Source organism: Sesamum indicum, unplaced genomic scaffold (genome assembly GCF_000512975.1).
Source record: "Sesamum indicum cultivar Zhongzhi No. 13 unplaced genomic scaffold, S_indicum_v1.0 scaffold00228, whole genome shotgun sequence".
Classification (NCBI taxonomy): domain Eukaryota; kingdom Viridiplantae; phylum Streptophyta; class Magnoliopsida; order Lamiales; family Pedaliaceae; genus Sesamum; species Sesamum indicum.
This window is the reverse complement of record NW_011628122.1, coordinates 89,428-109,071: the sequence shown is the minus strand read 5'-3', so window position 1 is coordinate 109,071 and position 19,644 is coordinate 89,428. Positions and strand designations below refer to the sequence as shown.

Here is a 19,644-nt window from a genome sequence, read left to right as displayed (position 1 = left end):
GAAATAATCTGGCTTGTGCCATGTATGACCTTCCAACAGTCTGCCAAACCATAGCACAAATGAACATCATAGGCATTTAGTGGGAGTTAATAGTAACTTTAAAACCAGTGCATGGGAGACAGTAGGCTCAAGAGAACATCACCTGCAATTGCTTGAAGATGGCAGCATACGAGCTAATTGATGGACGTCAAGGAGTTGTGAGTTGGAATTGGAATTCAAGATCCTAGCATAAAACCTAAGAAGCTCCAGTAAGCTCCAGATCTGTCATCCTGCAAAAACAAGTGAATTATTTTGTTGAATTCATTTGATCAACGATCCGATACCCATTGACTGTATAAATGCATACATACTCGGGTAAGAGAAAGGTGACTCCTATTAACATCCTTCTGAGGATGGCTGCAAAATATAATGGCACATTAAATAACAGTTCAGCATCTTGCTTCACTATAAATGAATGATTGATGTCTTTCAAAGTAAAAAAACCTTAAGCAAGAAAAAATTTAGTGAAATGATAAGTACGAGAAATCAATAAAACCCAAAAAATTACATACCAATCACAAATACTCCACAGTCACTTAACAATCAAAAGACAAAAAGAATCAAAAGACATCAATCGGACAAAATTAACCCAAAAAGAAATACATCAAGCATAACAACCAAAAAGAAAAAGTCATACCTAGTGTGTCAACTGCCAAATTTATGTTACCTTGTTTAAGTCATTCACATTCAGCAAAGCATGTGAGTGAATGTTGATGTCGTGAACAGACACGATCAATCTTTTCTTGGTCCTTTGGTAGGAGCAACCCTCTACAGGAACAAGATATTGATCAAAATATAAGCCATGATTCAAAAAATTAAGCAATTAAACCAAATGAAAACGTAGTGAAGATGCAACTATGTTCCTTGCTATGATGGAAATCCACGATCACCATAAGCATTGGATTTTCCAACCTTTGAGCTGGTTTTAGATGTTATGGTAGCTAAAATCAATCTACCCGATTCATTATTTTCTGCATGCCAACAAGCAGCCATGAAATTGAGAAGATGTTACTCAACACCATGCTTGAGAAAATATTACCACTTAACACCATGCTCGAGAAAATATTGTTACTTAACACCATGCTTGAGAAAATATTGTTACTTACCACCATGCTTGAGAAAACATTGGCAGCTCATGTCGCATCATGCACCAGCATAAGTTCTTGGATTCAGAAGCTGGAATTAACACTTGTAGAATTGGAACTTGATGGAGAGCCTAATACCAGCACATCAACAATGGACTCTATTATGAAGCAGCCAGCAAATTTTGAATCTTAATTTAAGAGGCTTTTCACATAGTTCCCTAGAGCAATCATAGCATGATAATCATGTGTGCTAAATTGATCAATACCAAGTAGTAGTGACTTGGAATTCAGATTCCTGACACGTAGCTTAAGACGCCCTTGCTCTAGCATTCTTGCATCTATTTGGATATGAAAACACATGCAATGCAAGTAATTTAACCAGCACACCGGATGGATTAGTGTAGATGCCGAACGATAACCAATATACTGCTCACTAGGAAAGAACAAGCATCTATACAAACCTGCATCAGCTGGTGTTGTTTCAGGTTCTATGGTGTATTCTGCATGACAAATTGGCTCACCATGATAAGGTATTGTGTATCCATAATAACTTTTGAATCAGCCGAGAAAGTAGACTCAAAGGAACATCACCTGCAATTGCCTGATGATGACAGCAGGTGAGCTAATTGATCAATACCAAGTAGCTGTGACTTGGAATTCAAATTCCTGACACATAGCTTAAGACGCCCTTGCTCTGGCATTCTTGCATCTATTTGGATATGAAAACACCTGCAATGCAAGTAATTTAACCAGCACACCGAATGGATTAGTGTAGATGCCGAACGATAACCAATATACTGCTCACTAGGAAAGAACAAGCATCTGTACAACCTGCATGAGCTGGTGTTGTTTCAGGTTGTATAGTGTATTCTGCACGACAAATTGGCTCACCATGATAAGGTATTGTGTATCCATGATAACTATTGAATCAGCAGAGAAATTAGACTCGAAGGAACATCACCTGCAATTGCCTGATGATGACAGCAGGTGAGCTAATTGATCAATACCAAGTAGTTGTGACTTGGAATTCAGATTCCCGACACGTAGCTTAAGACGCCCTCGCTCTGGCATTCTTGCATCTATTTGGAAATGAAAACGCATGCAATGCAAGTAATTTAACCAGCATACTGGATGGATTAGTGTAGATGCCGAAAGATAACCAATGTACTGCTCACTAGGAAAGAACAACCATCTATACATACCTGCATCAGCTGGTCCTGCTTCAGGTTGTATAGTGTATTCTGCATGACAAATTGGCTCAGCACCAATAAATCTCCTGAAATCATTACCACATTCACCATCCTGCATGACAAGGAAAATATTTTTCAATATTATTTCTATCTCCAAAATCCCATTGATTGTATGAATGAAGACATACTCTAGTAACAGAGAGATGATGCCTCTTTTGGGGATGGCTGCAAGATAGGATGGCACATTAAAAAAATAACATGTTAGCATCATGCTTCTAAATAATTGAACAATTAATTATTTGGAAAGGAGTAACCTAGAAATGTCATTGCAAAAGAGGATATTCGCAAATCATATGATGCATTGCACAAAGTATTCCCCACCACATTGTTTGAATATCTAGAATATGTTTGTGGAATGTAGATAAACTACAAGTGAAATTGAAACTGAGAAAGCTTGTAAAGTAACAACCACAAATGCATGCATGCTAAGCAGGAAATTAGTAGTAGTGAATCACATGTATTGGGCATTTATACCTAGTTCAGATCGTGAATAAATAATGAAAAATATATTCTGGTTTTGCCACTAAACAATGTAAAAGAAGAACTGCAAATTAGCAATGATCCGAGAACAGTATCAATAACAAGAATAGTATCAGAAACTAAAGTAAAATCATTAATGGCTCTACATGAAACCAACAAGAAACATAAACTTGTTGAATCTTTAGTTTAAGACTCTTTGTTTCTTGAAATTCTTGACAAAAACATTAACTTCTTGAATTCAAGAATCCATGATTTCTTGACAGAAACCTTAAATTTCTTGAATCTTTTAATCAATTTCTTGAAATCTTTTAAAGAAAACTTAAAAGTTGTTGTCTCTTTGATTTCAAAATACTTGAACTACTGCAAAATCTTGTTTCATATCACATTTTTTTTGTCACTGGAAAAGCTAAATGATTGGTTGAAAAGAAAACAAAAGAAAGAGAAAAGAATATACCTGCCATGGAGCAACTGAGAACGGTTGACTGAATACCCTAGTCTTTCATGTTCCTTCTCCGAATGTTTCTCCTTCAATTCTTTGAGTAGATTAAAGAAGTGCTTAGGAGGCGGTATTTATAAGCGCACTAACCAATAAGTTGCAACGGATAGTTGGGTGAAAGTGCTATAGCAACTTTAGAACAGTATTGAAAACTGCTCTTACGTTTTCTTCTTCTACTTCGTAATCTCAGAACAGTACCGCAAATGTTTTCCTATCATTTGTTGATTCCAGAAAAAATTCTTATTATTATATTAATTTTAGTGTATTTATTTATTAATAATATTTTTATCTAACTTAATTTAATAAATATATTAATTGAAAACATTGAATTTGTACAATCTTGCAACAAATTTAATAAAATAGGTTCATTGAGTTCTAAAATTATTAATTAATTTTGTATGTACATCTGTTATTTAGATTTAATTAAAATACAAATATTTTATCTATATTTATATATCTTGTCTCCATTTTATAAATAAATACATACAAATATAATATTTTAAGAGTATGAGCATCACATATTTATATTCCTTATAAACAAAAATATAGGTATACAAAAAGTCACTAAAACATTAAATTAGTATACCAATTTTATTTTATATGTAATATAAGAATATATAAACTAAATATATTCAATTAAATTCAATATATCCAATTAAATTCACGTGGGATTAATAATTATTCTATCTAATTTTTCAGTGAGATAAATAAGTTGATAATTAACACAAATGATCTAATACTTTTAACTAAAAATAATATAATCAGAAGAGCACAACAAAATCATTACGATTCGACAATGTGCAATTTATTGAGGAGTACAAGTTTAATTAATTATGTTGAATAATTCATACTAAATTAATAACTTAGATGAAAAATTAGGTTTGAATAATTAATCTATATTTCATACACATGCGTCTCAATTTATGTAATATTTTAAAAGTTTTGAACCAGTAATTTGGAAGAATAATTATTTTTATGCCTGAATTCAATTCAAAATAAAAAAGATATATATGTTTCTAATCTTTTAATGAATCTTTATAAAGAAGTATTCTATTTTTGACATGAGATCAATGTACTTGGATATGTGGAAGATATGGTGCATTTTCTCAAATTACTTTTATAATTTAAACTTTAAAATATGATAAAATTAGATTATATATATTTATTGCATGAGACAAAATCGAACAACTTCTTATATGTATTATAATACTTTATAATATTATGTCAAATATCAATCTAATTATTCTAAAGCAAAATGATTTTGATATAAAATAAAATATACGTAATACAAATTTTGAAAAGAATTGATCTCATAACTTTACTATCATAAATAAGTAATTTAATACGTGAATCAATTGGAAATGAATGTCATCTCTCTTGCATTAGATATATTACTCAGTGATCTTTATTTTTAAACTTCTTGAATTGAAAGGAAATTTTATTTTCTTTTCATTTTACTAGGAAAAAAATCAAGAAATATATATATATAGACAACTTCCAAAACGACATGTTTTAAAAAAATCTACAAGGGTATAGAGGTTAATATTAAAAGCACTAAATGTGATGCACATGGCCCAATGAGGTTCATCCCTAATAAAGAGTTCAAGGCCACCCAACACTTTAATCGGGAGCCCAATAAGTCCCTCAAAGCAGGTACCCTCAAAGCCGTAGACTTCCAGGAGGTTAGGGCTCTCTAGTGGCTATGACTTATACCATTAGAATCCTCTACTCAAGGCGAACATATTGAACTTTCATTGACCGGAGAGACTGTGTTCCGAGCACAATCGTCAAAGCTTCTTGGCTTTGATTCATTGTCGTTCGGTTGAATTCCGACATGGGACGACCACCACTAGACTCGCCTCGACCTGAAGATTCGAATGAGACCAATCTTGCTCATTTTCATCAAGTTTTTGCTGATATCCAAAAATTTTAAATGTATTTCTGTCGTAAATTTATCGCCGTTGTTTGAACGAATCATGGACTGAGACTACCACCGTTCGACTCTTCTCATCGAGACGATTCCAACGAGACTAAATTTGCCCATTTTTATCACCGTCGATGACTTGTCGACGTTAGAGAAGACGACGGAGAAGAATAAAAAAATTATTTAATTTAACAAAATTTAAAAATAATAAAAATATATTAAATGTTTAGTTTAAATATATATTAATAATTTAAATATAATATTTTATATAAGTTAAAAAAATTGGTATAATTTTTAAGTATTTTTATATTTGTTTAGTATATTTTTATAAATAAATATTAAAATATATTTAAGTCTAAATTCGTTTCATTTGTTGGAACTACGATAAGAAAACTAACTTCATTACTTAAAATTCGAAGTACAATGTTTTAGGAAAAATCAAAAGAGGAGAAGGATATGTTGAGCTACTACTCGAGTTTTCTCCAATTGCAAGTGAATAGCCAAAAAATAATTTTTCCGCTATGCGAACTCTAAGTTACTCCTTCGTGACTTGTTGATAGTTACTCCACTAATAGATAGTTAAATAAAGACAAAATGCTTAAGTGGCAAATTATGTAAATCTATAACATAAAATGTTAAGTCAGATCTGTTTAATTGTGTTCAAGTAAAATCAATTACACCTTCGATAAAACTAGGAGTTTATTCCTATAAACGAGTGATCTGCATTCTCAAAACGAATAATTCATATGGCATTTTTCACCAAATATTTCAAAATTGCATAATTTCAATGCATTATTCATCAAGAGTTTTGTACTTGCTCGGAATTTAATCAGACCTATTGCATATGACTAAAAATTTTCCCATTTTGGAGGAAAATAGGGTACACTTCCCCAGAGGGACGTTTAATCTTTTATCTTGTCCTACCTTTTATGCAAACTAATGCTGCCTATTTGATTATACAATCGCACGTGCACTATATGAAAAGTTAAATACGCAGTCAATCTGCTTTAATGGTAGTGCTTAAATATTTTTTCGTTCTACAACTTTCTAACAAAAATTCAAGTCAGCAAAATATAGAAAATTGTACTATTGAGACGTCCCCCTTAATTGCCTATAAAGTGTTCACAGCCTCGTAAATGATCGAGTATCCAACTCATCTGCAATATGAAAATAGTAAAATTAGATCCATAACCCCATGCCAAAGTAAACTGCAAGTGGCAGCAATTCAAAGATTTCACAAGTTTACCTCCAATATTCTGGAATCAGTCAATCACCCGACACATAAGTTTTTTCTTCATAATACTTTTTTTCACTTTGAGCCTTTTTGTCATTTCGTTTCTGTCAAATAGCAAAGCAGAGAGAGGTTCAGTCCAACTTTATCTTAAACAAACTCAATGGAAATCCAATAGCAGACTCAGATGAGTATACAAAATCTGGAATCTCAAATCATTCAACTGGCGTCATCTGTTAGTAAACTGGATTCCCAAGGTAAATTACCTTTCCAATCTGTCATTAATCCTAAAAAAATACTAGTGCTATTGTTCTTCGTAGTGGAAAGGAGTTGTAGAAAAATATGGACGAAAATGGCCTTAAATGTGGGCACGCTCAGAAGAGAAAGTTAGAAAAATAGATTGAAGTCAAACCCAAAGAATACTATCCGAAGGTATCGGTGACTAGACCCCCCTTCCCAAAAAGATTCACCAAAGTCAAGAAGGAGGAAAAAGAAAAAGGAGCTTTTTTAGACCTTTCGCAAGTGCAGGTAAACATTCCATTACTTGACGCTATCAAACAAATACCTCGCTACGCAAAAATTTTCAAAGAACTGTGCACTAGTAAGGGAAAGCTAAAAGGAAATGAACAAGTAATTATGGGGGAGAATGTCTTTGTAATCCTCGAACAAAAACTACCTCCAAAGTGTAATAACCCAAGTACATTTTTCATATCTTGTAAAATTGGTTTGATTGGCATAAAGAGCCAACCGCCTCAAGATGATTGGTTGCAATAAGCTCCATATATATTAAATTAAATACAAGATTATTCTTCACAAGTACATCTTGATCTTGGTCTTGGTAATAATCAACCATATGCACCAGGATACAATATTTCACCAATTCCATTTTCATCGTTTAGTGCATATCGTGATAATGTGGAGTCTAGTTCTGCAATAACATCAAGTCGGTTCGGTGGTGATGATAATGAGGCACAAAAAATGCAAAATGTGGGTGAGGAAATAAGAAAATCTCGGTGTCAACGCCACAGACACAATTGCAGAACGGATGGATATTTTTTATATTTGAAATTGTATAGTTCATTGTATCTTTTACAATTGTACAAAAGAATATACATTATTATATTTGTATACTAAATTATAATTTTTAAAATTAATACAATTTTAATAATATGATTTTATGGACTTTAATATGTTGTTAAAAATTAATTTTATATAATTAATTTATAAAAAAATAAAAAATAAAAACTGACCCAGTCATGAAATCACGACACCAAGTCGTGGTTAGAAACCACGACATGGTCACTTTTCTTAAAAAAATAATTTTTAATTTCGAAACCGCGAGTCATACTATTCAAATAAATTGTAATATTATACTATTCAAATAAATTATATTAATATAATTTTTTTTCATTAATAAAAAAATAATTTACCCCACCAATGTGGGTGAATCTCCCTGGCTTACCAATTCATTAATTCGATATCGCTCTATTCAGTATCGAAAGACTTCTTGGGGCACGTTTAGAGTGTGTTTTTTCAGTCTGGAGGCACACTATTGTGGGTACAACTACATTTGCGATTACGAGGAAGCTCTATGTCCTTAAACCTATTTTTAGAGCTCTTCAACAGTGCAAAAGGGATCTTTCATTAAATGTTAAATTAGCAAGAAAATTCCTTGCTAATGCCAGGAGCTCTTGGCTAGAAGCCGGCAGGACGAGCTTCTCCTACACTTGAGCATTGCTGCAAACTTGTCTATATACTTGCCGTAAAACTAGAACAAATCATACTACAACAGCGGGCCAAGATGCAGTGGATGAAAGGAGGAGATCAATGCTCCTGTATTTTCTTCAAAAAAGTGGTTGTCCGCTGAGCATCAAAGCGTATCTTTCAAATTAAGGACTCAGATGGGAATATGTTCATTAATCAAGATGATGTTATTACTGAATTTATTCATTATTTTCAGCATTTGTTAGGTGGTGAACGACGGGATAAGATTGTAAACATTGCACATCTGCGGCCGTGGGCGAGGCATGTATTGACGATTGAGGAGGGTGATGAAAAGCACCAGGCCCAGATGGATATTCTGTAGGTTTCTACAAACCTACATGGCCTATGGTGGGATAGGAAATAACGAATGCCGTCTTGAAATTCTTTCAACATGGGCGACTACTAAGACAAGTAAACACGACGATCATTTCCTTAATTCTCAAGGTACATAATCCCTTGATTGTTGGTGATTGTCGTCCTATATCCTGTTGTAATGTGTTGTATAAAGCAATTACTAAGATTCTAGTGAAACGCATTAGACTGGTGCTTAATAAATTGATTAGCCCTACGCAAAATACATTTGTACCGAGCCGCTCCATTGGGGGACAATGTATTACTTGCTCAGGAACTATTGTGACGCCCCAAATATTATAATAAATAATTGTAGAATTAATTGATAATTTTTTGTGAAATTTAGTTAATTAGCCACTAAATTATAGGTCATAATTGGAATATAATAAAACTTGAACGGATTAAATTGGAATTTGTTATAATATTTTGAGATAATTTATATTAATTAAAGAAATTTAGGAGGACGTAATGGGTATTCTAAGAAAAGTCTAATTAAATAAATAATAATATTATTATTATTTATATATGTTTTAGTAAATAATATATATATTAGTATGTATATATTATTGAATAATATATATATACATATGAAAAGAGAGAGAGAGAGGATTGAGAGTGAGAGGTGGGCCATCCCCCCACCGCCTCACACTCCTCTCTTTACTCACACACACAAACATACACACATACATAATACACACACACACACATGCACGACACACACACACATGAATTGAGGGTTTCTTGCGGAAAATAACCAGAGGATACGGGGGTGAGGTGAAAGGACTGACAATTAGCGATTAAGTAGAAAGAAACGTTGTGAGGTTGAGGTAAGTAAATAATTAGTATTATCTATATATGTTCCATTTATTTGTGATATTACTATTATATAAATTTGTGGTTCATGCTGATGTTGGTTTATCTGAAAATATATGAATAGTCAATGATTTAATTTGATTGATGATATTATGTACGTGGAATACGAAGACACGTTGAAATATTATATTTGTTGTTTGATGTGTTGTGGATGTCTGAAAATGAAAATATGTTGATATGTTATTTTACGTTACTAGTTGCTTACAAGAATGGTGATATGTGGATATGAGGGAGTAGTGGAAATTGAATATAATTGTGGTGTGAATACCCCTTGATGTGTTGAAAAGCCTATAAGGATTGAATATAATTGTGGTGTGAATACCCCTTGATGTGTTGAAAAGCCTATAAGGCGAAATGATATGAAAAACATGTGAAATGAAAAGAGCGATGCTGCGAAATGAAAGAGCTATGATGCGAAATGAGATTGATGAGCCGGCTGTCAAGGGGATTCACTTGAATTTATATAACGGTGAGACTGAGTTGACGGGAAAAACACGATATCACCTTTTGGTAAGCAAACTAGGAAAAAGGAAGTAAGTTTAATTGATTATTTTATTGTGAGATAGCTATGTGGTGTATTACAATTTTCCCCTGCAAATCTATAGAGAGAGGTGTTCATTATCTCAAGGGGGGCGTCTCCTTGCTACATTTGGTCGTATGCTTCTCCAAACAATATGTCCATGGAACTTTCCGAGTCTATGAACATGCATCCTACATCGTAATTTGCTAATATTGCGGTGATGACTCGAGCATCATTGTGGGGATTTTTGGGACCCAAACGTTCCACTGTTGCCATCTGTTCCCGAACGGCCGCGGTAACTACTTGTTGAATTGCGCCCAACAAAGTTGGGGAAATTTCACCTAATGTAGTATCCGAGGAAGTGCTTCGCCTTGGACAGTCGACCAACAGTTCTATCACTCGGGAGGCAGACCCTCCTACTGGCGTCAAGGAGGTTCCTATAACAACCTATAAAAGTTGATTGCTGTCGGGCGCCTCCACAGTCTTTTGCTTGTTAGCGAGATTGTTGGTTGTCTCCATGGTACACGCCTTTTATTCAAATTTCCACAGATGGTGCCAATTGATGGGTGCCATTTTAGCACGAGTCTGGCGAAATCCAACTTAGGTGTTGGGCCTGGATTGCTTAAAACAAAATTAAAAAAAAAGAGACCTGCAAAATAAAATATTAGCACTCTAACGCCCAAGTTAGTAATGAATTTGAAGAATAATAATTCGAAATGATAAAAAGTGTTAAAAGAATGAGATGTAATGATAGAAAAATAAAAATGAGTCGTGTGTATGAATGTAATAGAGATGAGACAGAGTAGCAACCAAATTTCTGAGGGTGTCCGTCCGCCCGGGAATGAATCCCTTATTTATAGAAGAGTATCCTCCTCTGCCATAGAATTGATAATGCTCCCTATTCTTGTGGGAAATGGATAGAATTAGTTAAGATAAAGTTTGATGGAATCCTATTTATTTGGGATCATGTTTGTTAGAGTTAATATTTAAGTGAGGAGGAGAGTCCGAGATGAAGGGGAACTCCCAGCTCGCAAGGAGTTTGCTAGATGTTAGAGTCTGAATACTTGAGGGAGACCTTCCTGCTGTCACGTACTCCCTGTCAGTAGGAGGGCCTACATGGAGGGCCCATGTGTGCGCCATGCAAGCTTTGAGGACTGACACCTATATGAGGATTAGGCTGGCTACAGGAGTTTGGGCTGAGTGTGTTAGGCCGTGAACGGTGGGCTTCTTCCTATTATCGCGGCCAAGCACAGGGGGTGGAGTGCTGGACTTTTTAACTTGCTTTTGGACCGAAATGCATTGGGCCATACCCATCATATAATATATATTATTATTTTTATAAATTATAATATGATTTAAAATATTTCTAATATATCTTTCATCTCATTTCAATTACCACGTAAGCTTAAAAATTCTCAAAATATGTCTACCTAGCCTACCATATAATATTTCGATTATAAATGAAAAAAATGATATTTTCAATTAATTTTTTAAATTATTAAATTTAAAAAAATATAAACATAATCATCCAACTAAAATTAAAACTCAACGTACTTAACAGATTAAAAAAATAATTTTCCCTGCATAAGAATGTACATTCTTTTTCTAAAATAGAAGCGGTCAAAGAAAGAGAACCCTAGAAGATGAAACGACAAAAGTCGGTCGAATGAAGGCAGAGGCTGCAAATGACACGTGTGCAGGATCTGAAGTAGAATCATAGCCCGAAAAATCGAAGCTAGATTGACAGTAACCACCCCGCGCTACTCATAATATCATGTGTCACCCCCCGCCGCACGTTCATACATCGACGCTGCCAATATCTGAATGTTCCAGACTTTGATTAAAGAGAAGAACAGGAGGTTTAAAAGGCTGAAGACCAAAATCCTCTAAAAATTAGCTGACTCCTCCGACGTTCTTGAGAATTTGCTTCCAAAGATCCTGTGTAAGTCTTGAGAACCCTGTTGCTCTATGGTTCTTGTTTTCTAACTTCTTACTTCCTTTTGTTGTGATTTTAATTTTTGGAGTTTTCTGAGGTAGTGTTTTGTTTATTTAATATTGTGTTTGAATCGATAAGTTTCTGTCAAATTTCTTAACATGATAATGACAAATTCATCAGAAACATTCGAGTTTCCGGTAACATGATTTTATAAAATTATTTTTTGTTTAGGATATAGATAGCTACGCACACGCGTTACTGTTAGTTTTGATTTTTTTTCTTTTTGGGTGCTATTTTAATGTATCTTAAACATATTTTACATGAAGTGATTTGAAATGGTTCTTCGAATTTTTCTATTCAAATGCAGTTCGGAAAAAAATGTGTTTAAATTTTCTTTTTTTATGCCTTTTTTCTTTTAAAAAATTTGGAATCCAAATCAAGTTTCTTATTTATTCATTGATTTTCTTCTTTCCTTTTGATTTACTTCTTTAGATCTTTTATTGACTGTTCCCCCCCACCCTATGTATCCCTAACTTTTTCGTGTGTGTTTTCTTTTTGCCCCATTTCTTGATTAAGGGGAAGAGTGAACCTAGTGATTGGGATTTCAATATTTCTTTCGGTAAATTAGTCATTTTTTTATTAGGTATGGCATAATTTTTAAATACCTTATTTATTTTTATTTGAAAAATTATAAATACTCTTTGGTTCTAATGTGCGTATAACAATGAGTTCATTTCGTGCCAAAATATCCTTTTAAATTATGAACTATAATTTTATATATTTTTTATGGACTATGTCCAATGGTAAATTTGTGTTGATCTTGGATGTTTGGGAAAATGAATTTGAGCTCTGGAGGATTTGAAGTGAATATCAGAGAATGTTATTGGTGCTTGATACAATTTTTGAGATGGTTGAAAAGTGTTAAAATTGCATAAAAACATTTTCCATAGTAGGGATAGAAGTTACTGCAAACGTCATATCATGCTTCTCAAGTGGTTGAAAATTTTGAAAATAATTAAAATACATTTTATTTGTATTTTGAGGAGACAACAATTATTGGAGATGTTAAATCAGGTGTTGATAATAGGTGTGTCATCATTTTGTATAATAAATAATATGGAAAGAAGGGGTAGGATATATTTTGTTTTGATTTTTGGTACTTTTGATAGTGAGCTGTTGAACCAACCAACACTCTTACCATTATATTTGGAGTTATTTTTTATCTACTTTCATGAACTAGAAATGAAACCAAACAAAGTTAAATATGTTTCACGTACCCTTTTTTATAGCTCTGCCATTTCTTCGAAAATGAAGTAACCAAAGTGTGAGCTTGGTGTGTTAATGATAATCTTTTTGGAACTTTCCAACTGACATCATGACTATGGGTAGCTATTGCAAGGATGATGAATAGGTAATGTTATGTTGTTTGCATGTCAAAAGAGATAATGCACAAAGCATTTGTCTGGACAAAAATAAGGGTGTCCAAGAGAAAGCAAAATGGTTATGAGTTAGGAATGTCGGACAAGTGAGGATGAAACTAATTTATTGATAGTGGAATTCATTATGTTGTAACTTGTGGGTACTATACTATATGCCTTAGGTGTGACATGAACACTGATGGCAACAGGACAAGTATGGTTGGACTCGAGACACACTCCTTTTAGTTTTCACGGATTGGAGACCTACTTGCCTTCGGACCTGACCCGCTCTACCATGATTGGACTCCGAACCCGCCTTGTCTTGCTTCAAACCCATTTAGGACCTACCTTGTCTCCAGAACTGAGTGTCTAGACCGTAGGCTTGGTTAAATATTATTTTTTCCTTTACTCAGTTAATATTTCTTTTTCAAAACAATAAGATTATTGTTTATAAATATTTAATAAAATAATGTTATGTTAAAAATATAGTTGCGTCTGTAAATCAAAACTGTCCCCAAAATAGGAACCTGAAATTTGATCCGAATCGAATAGGTTCGGATGGGCTCCTCTTTATCCGCCCCATTTGTCATCTGTAGACATGGAAATGAGATTTTTACCATTAGTCCCACCTATAGCCTGCTTGTTAATTTGGCTTTGATGTTTTTCCCCTAAACCAATAAAGAGCAGTATGAGAAGTAGGGGTTAATAGGAAATCGTTCTCAGTAAATGTATTACGTGGGTCCTACTTTTGCGCGAGTTCTAGATAAAGTGGAAACAGTGGAAGTTTGTATGTTTATGTGTTGTTACCTTGTAAAGTAGTGTTCTAAAGTTGAAGGGGCGTCTTTAAAATGAAACTTCGGAACAAATGAGTATATGAATGTCTCGAATCTTGATCCAGTAATCTTATGGTGGGATGCAGGGATGCACTCTATTTTTTTTTTAATTTTCCCTTTGGGTGGACTTAATGTGTGTCACTAGATTAACTCGTTGTGGTGCGCTATGCATCGGTAGTGTGCTTCTCCGCTATGCGTTGGTCATGTGCTTGCCTGCAGCGCTTGATAACGGAAAAAGGAGATTCTTAAGTGGAGTTAATGGAAGAAGAAAAAGGAAACATTTGCCAAGGAAAAATACGAAGAGAGGATATTTGGAGTTCACATTAACAATGGCAACAAGATAAGGGTTTAGGCAAACTTGGCGGTGTAGAGTTGGTAAAAGGAGAAAAATAGGCGCCCTGTGCACACTCCTATCAGCTCCCCAACTCATGCACTTGAGAAGGGGATGGTCCGAGGGCACGTGGAAGATGCTTGTGCTTCATGCCTTCTTAGTTCTCTTCATCTCATGGGAAAAAATAGGTGATACTTTCTTAAGTTATGATTGAATAATATTTCTAATTCAAATCGAAGTTCAGAGAGAATATACTGAAGGGGTGTTTGCAATAACTTCTGCTTTTGTGGTGTTATAAGTCGTGGAAAAAGTTGTAAGTTAACAGTAGTATAAATATTTACAATTTAACTAATAAAGCGTAGAAGTTGATAGGTAGCTGCTTATAGCCTTTGGTTTAAATCAACTTAATTTAAGTAGTTAAAAAAAACAGCTAAAAGACAAAAATGCTCTTTCCAGCAATAAGTTGATAAGTATTTAAAATACGCGCTTGCAAACACCCCCTGATTAAAACTCAAGATAGTGTCTCCTTGGAAAGGCAAAGGTTTGTTATATATATGCATTTTGCTTATATGCCATGATAATTTGAAAACAACTTGTATTTTCCCTAGTGTTTCTTGACTTTTGTCATCTAATGTTACATTTGGAAAAATGGAGGCTTTGCATTGTATTCTATGTGGGTGCACAACAAGGGCTAATATGCTTGTGCTTGTTGGTCCAAGTTTTTGCCCTGGCTTGAGTTTTCCATCGCATCCCCACTACCCTTCCTGATAAATAAACAATTATTTTCTGCTGCAGAGTTTGTTCTTATGTCAGAAAACTCAGGGGATCTGACTGCTTCTGAGGAAAACAATATAGTAGGACCAGACTTCTTTGGTTTCTATAGAAATGAGGTGTCAGAGTTTCTTTCTCAAGATGATCTTCTGCCTTCTCCTCATCAAACTTCTGCTTTAGCTGGAAACATTTGTAAATCCAGCAGAGAAAAGGGCTCAACTAAGAGTAGTTGCAGAACCAAAGATAATAATGGTGTCATTGGTTCTGCATCATTGTTTTCTAATGGAATAGGAGCTCTACTTACAGAGTCCAAAAAGGAAAGATTAAAATCACTGCTTCGGCAGAGTGTTTTTACTCTTACTCATGAGGTTGATGAGGTAATCATCAAATTTGCTTTATCTCTAATCTGCTGATATGAGATCACTTGCTCTGTTATTTGGTGTGTGTTATGTACTAAATCAGGTTCATGCACAGCACAGTTACATGAAGCTGAAAACTGTAAAAAGTACAACTATTGTGATTAAGTTGTTGAAAGTTGACAGACTTCTCTTTGTCTCCTGTTTGTGTTTATGCATGATATTTTTTATTTATTTATTTTTGTTTTTAGATGATAGATCCCATTCTTTCTATTTGTCGAATTCGATCATGTTTGAGATGCAAAGAAAGTATTTTAAGCTTGGATGCCTCAACACGCAAGGCTGATGAACCAGAACCACCTCACAAGAAGCTCAAAGTATTACCTGCATGTTCGGTGAGCATCCTCTTACTATTTTTTGTATGGTGGTTAGGTTGGGGAGCATTTGAAGTTGTATTTTGTAGTTCTTAACTATCTTATATTATATTTTCATGTAGTGAACTATATTTTGTTGCAAAAAGCAAAGGAATTTAAAGGCAGGCGATTTGTTCTGTCTTGTATGAATTGATTTCTTGCATAATCCCGACCCAAAACAAAAAAGGAACAGTTAAGATTTATAGAGCAATATGGAATGGAGGTATAGAGGCACGCTAAAGGGAAAAATAGCAAGGGCAACCATGGGAATATCTGGGTAATTTGGATTTTAGATCAAGGCATAGCCAAGCTGATAGGTAAGTTGTGCTTCCTGGTACCAATTGGAGGCTAGACTGGTTAGAATTGACCTTTGAAATTGGTTTTCGTGCTTCCAGGCCAGTATTTGTCATTGTTACATGATTGAGTGGGTTACTTGACTTTGGGCGAGCAGCCTTCTCAATTTGTACTTTGAGACGCATTCTTAAAAAGTTGCTGGCATTCATTGGAAATCTGGAGTAAGTCCAGTGACAACACTAACACAGAAGGGCTCTCGTTTAAATAATTGTTGCCTGTAGAGTCAATTGAGTTCTCAAGGTGTCTCGTCTTGTCTTTATTTTGCCATAATGGTGGTTCTTACACTTATTGGCTGTGATGCTTTGTTGTTGGTATCTGGGTCAGTTGATGTTTCTTATTCCTCATTTTGTTCATCTCCGAGATGTATTTGTATTCTCTGCTAACTATATCATTGCCTTTCAGATGTAGCAACTTCAACATGCTTGTTTGCTTTCACTTTCACATCTTAGTAAACATTTATCAAGATCTTGTTGCATCAATTTATGTTGCCCTTTTGTTTTACCTTTTTATATGCAAAGGCATAAAAATGTGCAAATGACAGAGAAAGAATTATGCGACAAAGCCTTTTATAAATGCATCCAGTATCAGGAAACTAGTACCCTTCGTTGGAGACCTGCTCCCAATGGAACTAAGGCTGTCCTGAGTTTATGTCTTTTCCTTGTCAGTTAGATTTATAGGTGTCTCTGTTTTTTTTATGTAGATGTAGAAGTTGGAATATAAAAAGTCTCAATAACAGTGAGTTATCTTTGGAGGGGGGGATTTATGATGGCTAAATTGGTTAAATGTATAACTTTCTAGCTCTCTATTTACTTCCGTTCATATACACTTACACGTAATATGTTTTGGATGCGTCGGTGCGAAACAAAATGTCTGTTCTATCACAAAGTATATCGCTTGGAATGCTCGGAGTATCTTTAGAAGTTAAAGTGCTTTGGACACTTTCTGCTCTCCTCACTTTTAAATGTCATATAGTTCAAATGAATTGTCATGAACCCTCATGTGAATGGATAATACAAATCATCACTCAATATTTTAATTGAAGCATGCTGCTGAGTCTTGCAGTCGAGAGATGATGTGGACACGCAGTTGGGGGGACTATGAGTTTTAGACACTGCAACATTTATCTGGTTATATTTGTATCTAGTTATGTGACCCCAGGGACGGCATTCATATTCTTGCCATTCACTGAATCACCGTTCAATATTCAATCACAAATTTGATAAAGAAAATTTTGAATTAGTTATGCTTAAAAAAAAAAAATATTACTGAATATTTCTAATAATTTTTGTAGATTGTCATCATCAAAGTGACCGATGATCTACTGCATTAATTTTGGTGGTGAAATGTGAAGATACTGTTATGATCATTTCTAATTTATTTGTTAGAGAGGTCAAAGAAAGTGTAATGCCCTTTAACTCTGATGTGCTCATTTTTCTGGTCTCTGTGCAATGCATGTGGACTTACATATGTAAAAACCTGAAGGATGGACCGATTATGAATTCTGATACTATGGCCACCGCGAAAAGTACAGAGGTAAGGATAGATAACAATGGTGTGTCCATATATCCTCTCCTTGAGCTGAATTTGACCTCTCTAAAACACACATGTAGAATAAAAAAAGCAACTCGACCTCTAATACTTGGATTTGGCTAATATTTACTTTCTGATCTTCCAGCTTGTCTTGATTCCAAATACTATACTAGTTTCTTTTAAAACAAATTTTTTGCTTGTATCTCAAAATTTAATATTTGACATATCCATATGTTTTGCATAATAATTATATGATGAATTTAAAGAGTGAGTCTGTTAATTTAAATGATATATTATTGCATTATTTACCACATCCTGAGAGTTGTAAATCATCTGCTGTTAATTCCTCAAAAAGGAAAGGATGCCAGAATAACTGATAGCTCAAATGCAAAATTATCCCTAATTCTTGGTATGTTATAAGTAACAGATATCTATGTCCATTGTTAACATTGGGAAATGAAACAGTGCTTTATAACAAGTTTCATGTCGTAAAAAAGGTAATTGAACCTGTTCATGTGTCTCTTACTTTCTCAGATTGATGATGACTTGCGGTTTCTTTTAGAGAATGATAGCACTAAGGTTGAGGAACTGATGAAGAAGCACTGCGGTGAACTTTCTGACACGGTACTTGTACACGACGAACTACTTTCCCCAATTAATGTATGAGTTCACAGTCTTATAATCGGGAATTAAACAACTCACAGGATTGCTATTGTATCCCTTATGAAATGCTATTGACAGTTGCATCACATGGAGCAGAATCTTGATGAACTTCTGAATATTATAATGACGACTTGCAGGTATCTTTAAATGTTGTACTTCAAATAGGGGAATATATTAGTTAATTATTACCCCTTGGTAACGTCAGAACTTGTTACTGTTTTGCTGCTTGGTCATGCAGTCTAATCTTTTGCCCTGTTGAGTTCCTTATTCTTTTAAGCATTTCACTTGCTTCCCTGGAATGAAATTCAGACGCGTGTCATTGTATTTTGTATTAAACTGGAGAAAAGGGAGATTGTAAAGACTTCTTTTAGGAATGACAGGCCTTCTTCAGACATCTTAATCAGGCCAATGATTCTTGCTTTATCTTAATAATCCTAATTTCTCCAACAGGCCAATGACCGCTGCCGAGAAGCAACAGCTTCGTAGACTAATTCAAAATCTACCGCCCAGGAATCTTGACTATGTTGTGGAAATTATTGGGCATAATAAGCTATCAGAGAAATCTTCATGTGATGAAGTGCATGTTGATCTTGATAAGGAGGTAGGGAACAATAGGTTTATTTGTTCTGCTGGTTAACTTTATATTATCTTTTAAAGTTTACTTTAAAATGTTTGTGGCCATTTGTAGGACAATGTTACACTGTGGAGATTGTATTTCTATGTTACAGCATACGAGCTAAGCCAGTCTGAAGTTGGAAAATGAGGAGTACTGAAGAATTTCCCAGTCAATCTACGTTGAACTCCATGTTCTGCTGGAGTTTGCGGACTTGCATTTTTGCTTACCCAACCCCTACCCTTTCAAGTTTCATGAGGGTGTTGTCGTTTTCCTTGTACATAAGATCTTAAGTGAAAATAGCCTCTGTTACTCATTCGTAAGCATGTCTTGTAGCTGTGGCTGATTGTAACATGTACAGTTGAATGAGTGAGTTCATTTCTACAGGACTTTCCTGGATATTTGAAACATCT

The 19,644-nt window shown here is 34.4% G+C and overlaps 1 protein-coding gene and 1 long non-coding RNA gene across 8 annotated transcripts; one reads left to right on the top strand and one right to left on the bottom strand.

Moving 5' to 3' along the window:
* Nucleotides 1-1,134: 1,134 nt before the first annotated feature.
* On the bottom strand, nt 1,135-3,380 carry LOC105179877. Of its 3 annotated transcripts, XR_002286407.1 has the most exons (9): nt 3,309-3,380; nt 2,503-2,539; nt 2,327-2,426; nt 2,086-2,203; nt 1,956-1,994; nt 1,716-1,853; nt 1,586-1,624; nt 1,391-1,462; nt 1,135-1,255 (listed from the first exon to the last, which is right to left on the bottom strand). It is a non-coding gene; the product is annotated as an uncharacterized LOC105179877 (long non-coding RNA). The 3 variants fall into 3 exon arrangements; XR_849394.2 differs by lacking the exon at nt 3,309-3,380 and having other exon boundaries at nt 2,503-2,589; XR_002286408.1 differs by lacking the exon at nt 3,309-3,380 and having other exon boundaries at nt 1,160-1,282; nt 2,503-2,589.
* An 8,221-nt stretch (nt 3,381-11,601) lies between these two features.
* LOC105179875 lies at nt 11,602-19,615 on the top strand. 5 transcript variants are annotated; one of them, XM_011103530.2, is made up of 8 exons: nt 11,602-11,955; nt 15,327-15,679; nt 15,910-16,053; nt 17,908-17,958; nt 18,490-18,615; nt 18,697-18,755; nt 19,069-19,219; nt 19,347-19,615. In XM_011103530.2, the coding sequence occupies exons 2-8, from the start codon at nt 15,338-15,340 to the stop codon at nt 19,356-19,358; spliced, it is 885 nt and encodes a 294-aa protein (XP_011101832.1). In that variant the 5' UTR covers nt 11,602-11,955; nt 15,327-15,337; the 3' UTR covers nt 19,359-19,615. The 5 variants fall into 5 exon arrangements, with proteins under 5 accessions (XP_011101832.1, XP_011101829.1, XP_011101831.1 ...); XM_011103527.2 differs by having other exon boundaries at nt 11,607-11,955; nt 19,307-19,615; XM_011103528.2 differs by having other exon boundaries at nt 11,610-11,955; nt 18,490-18,579; nt 19,307-19,615.
* The last annotated feature ends 29 nt before the right edge of the window (nt 19,616-19,644 follow it).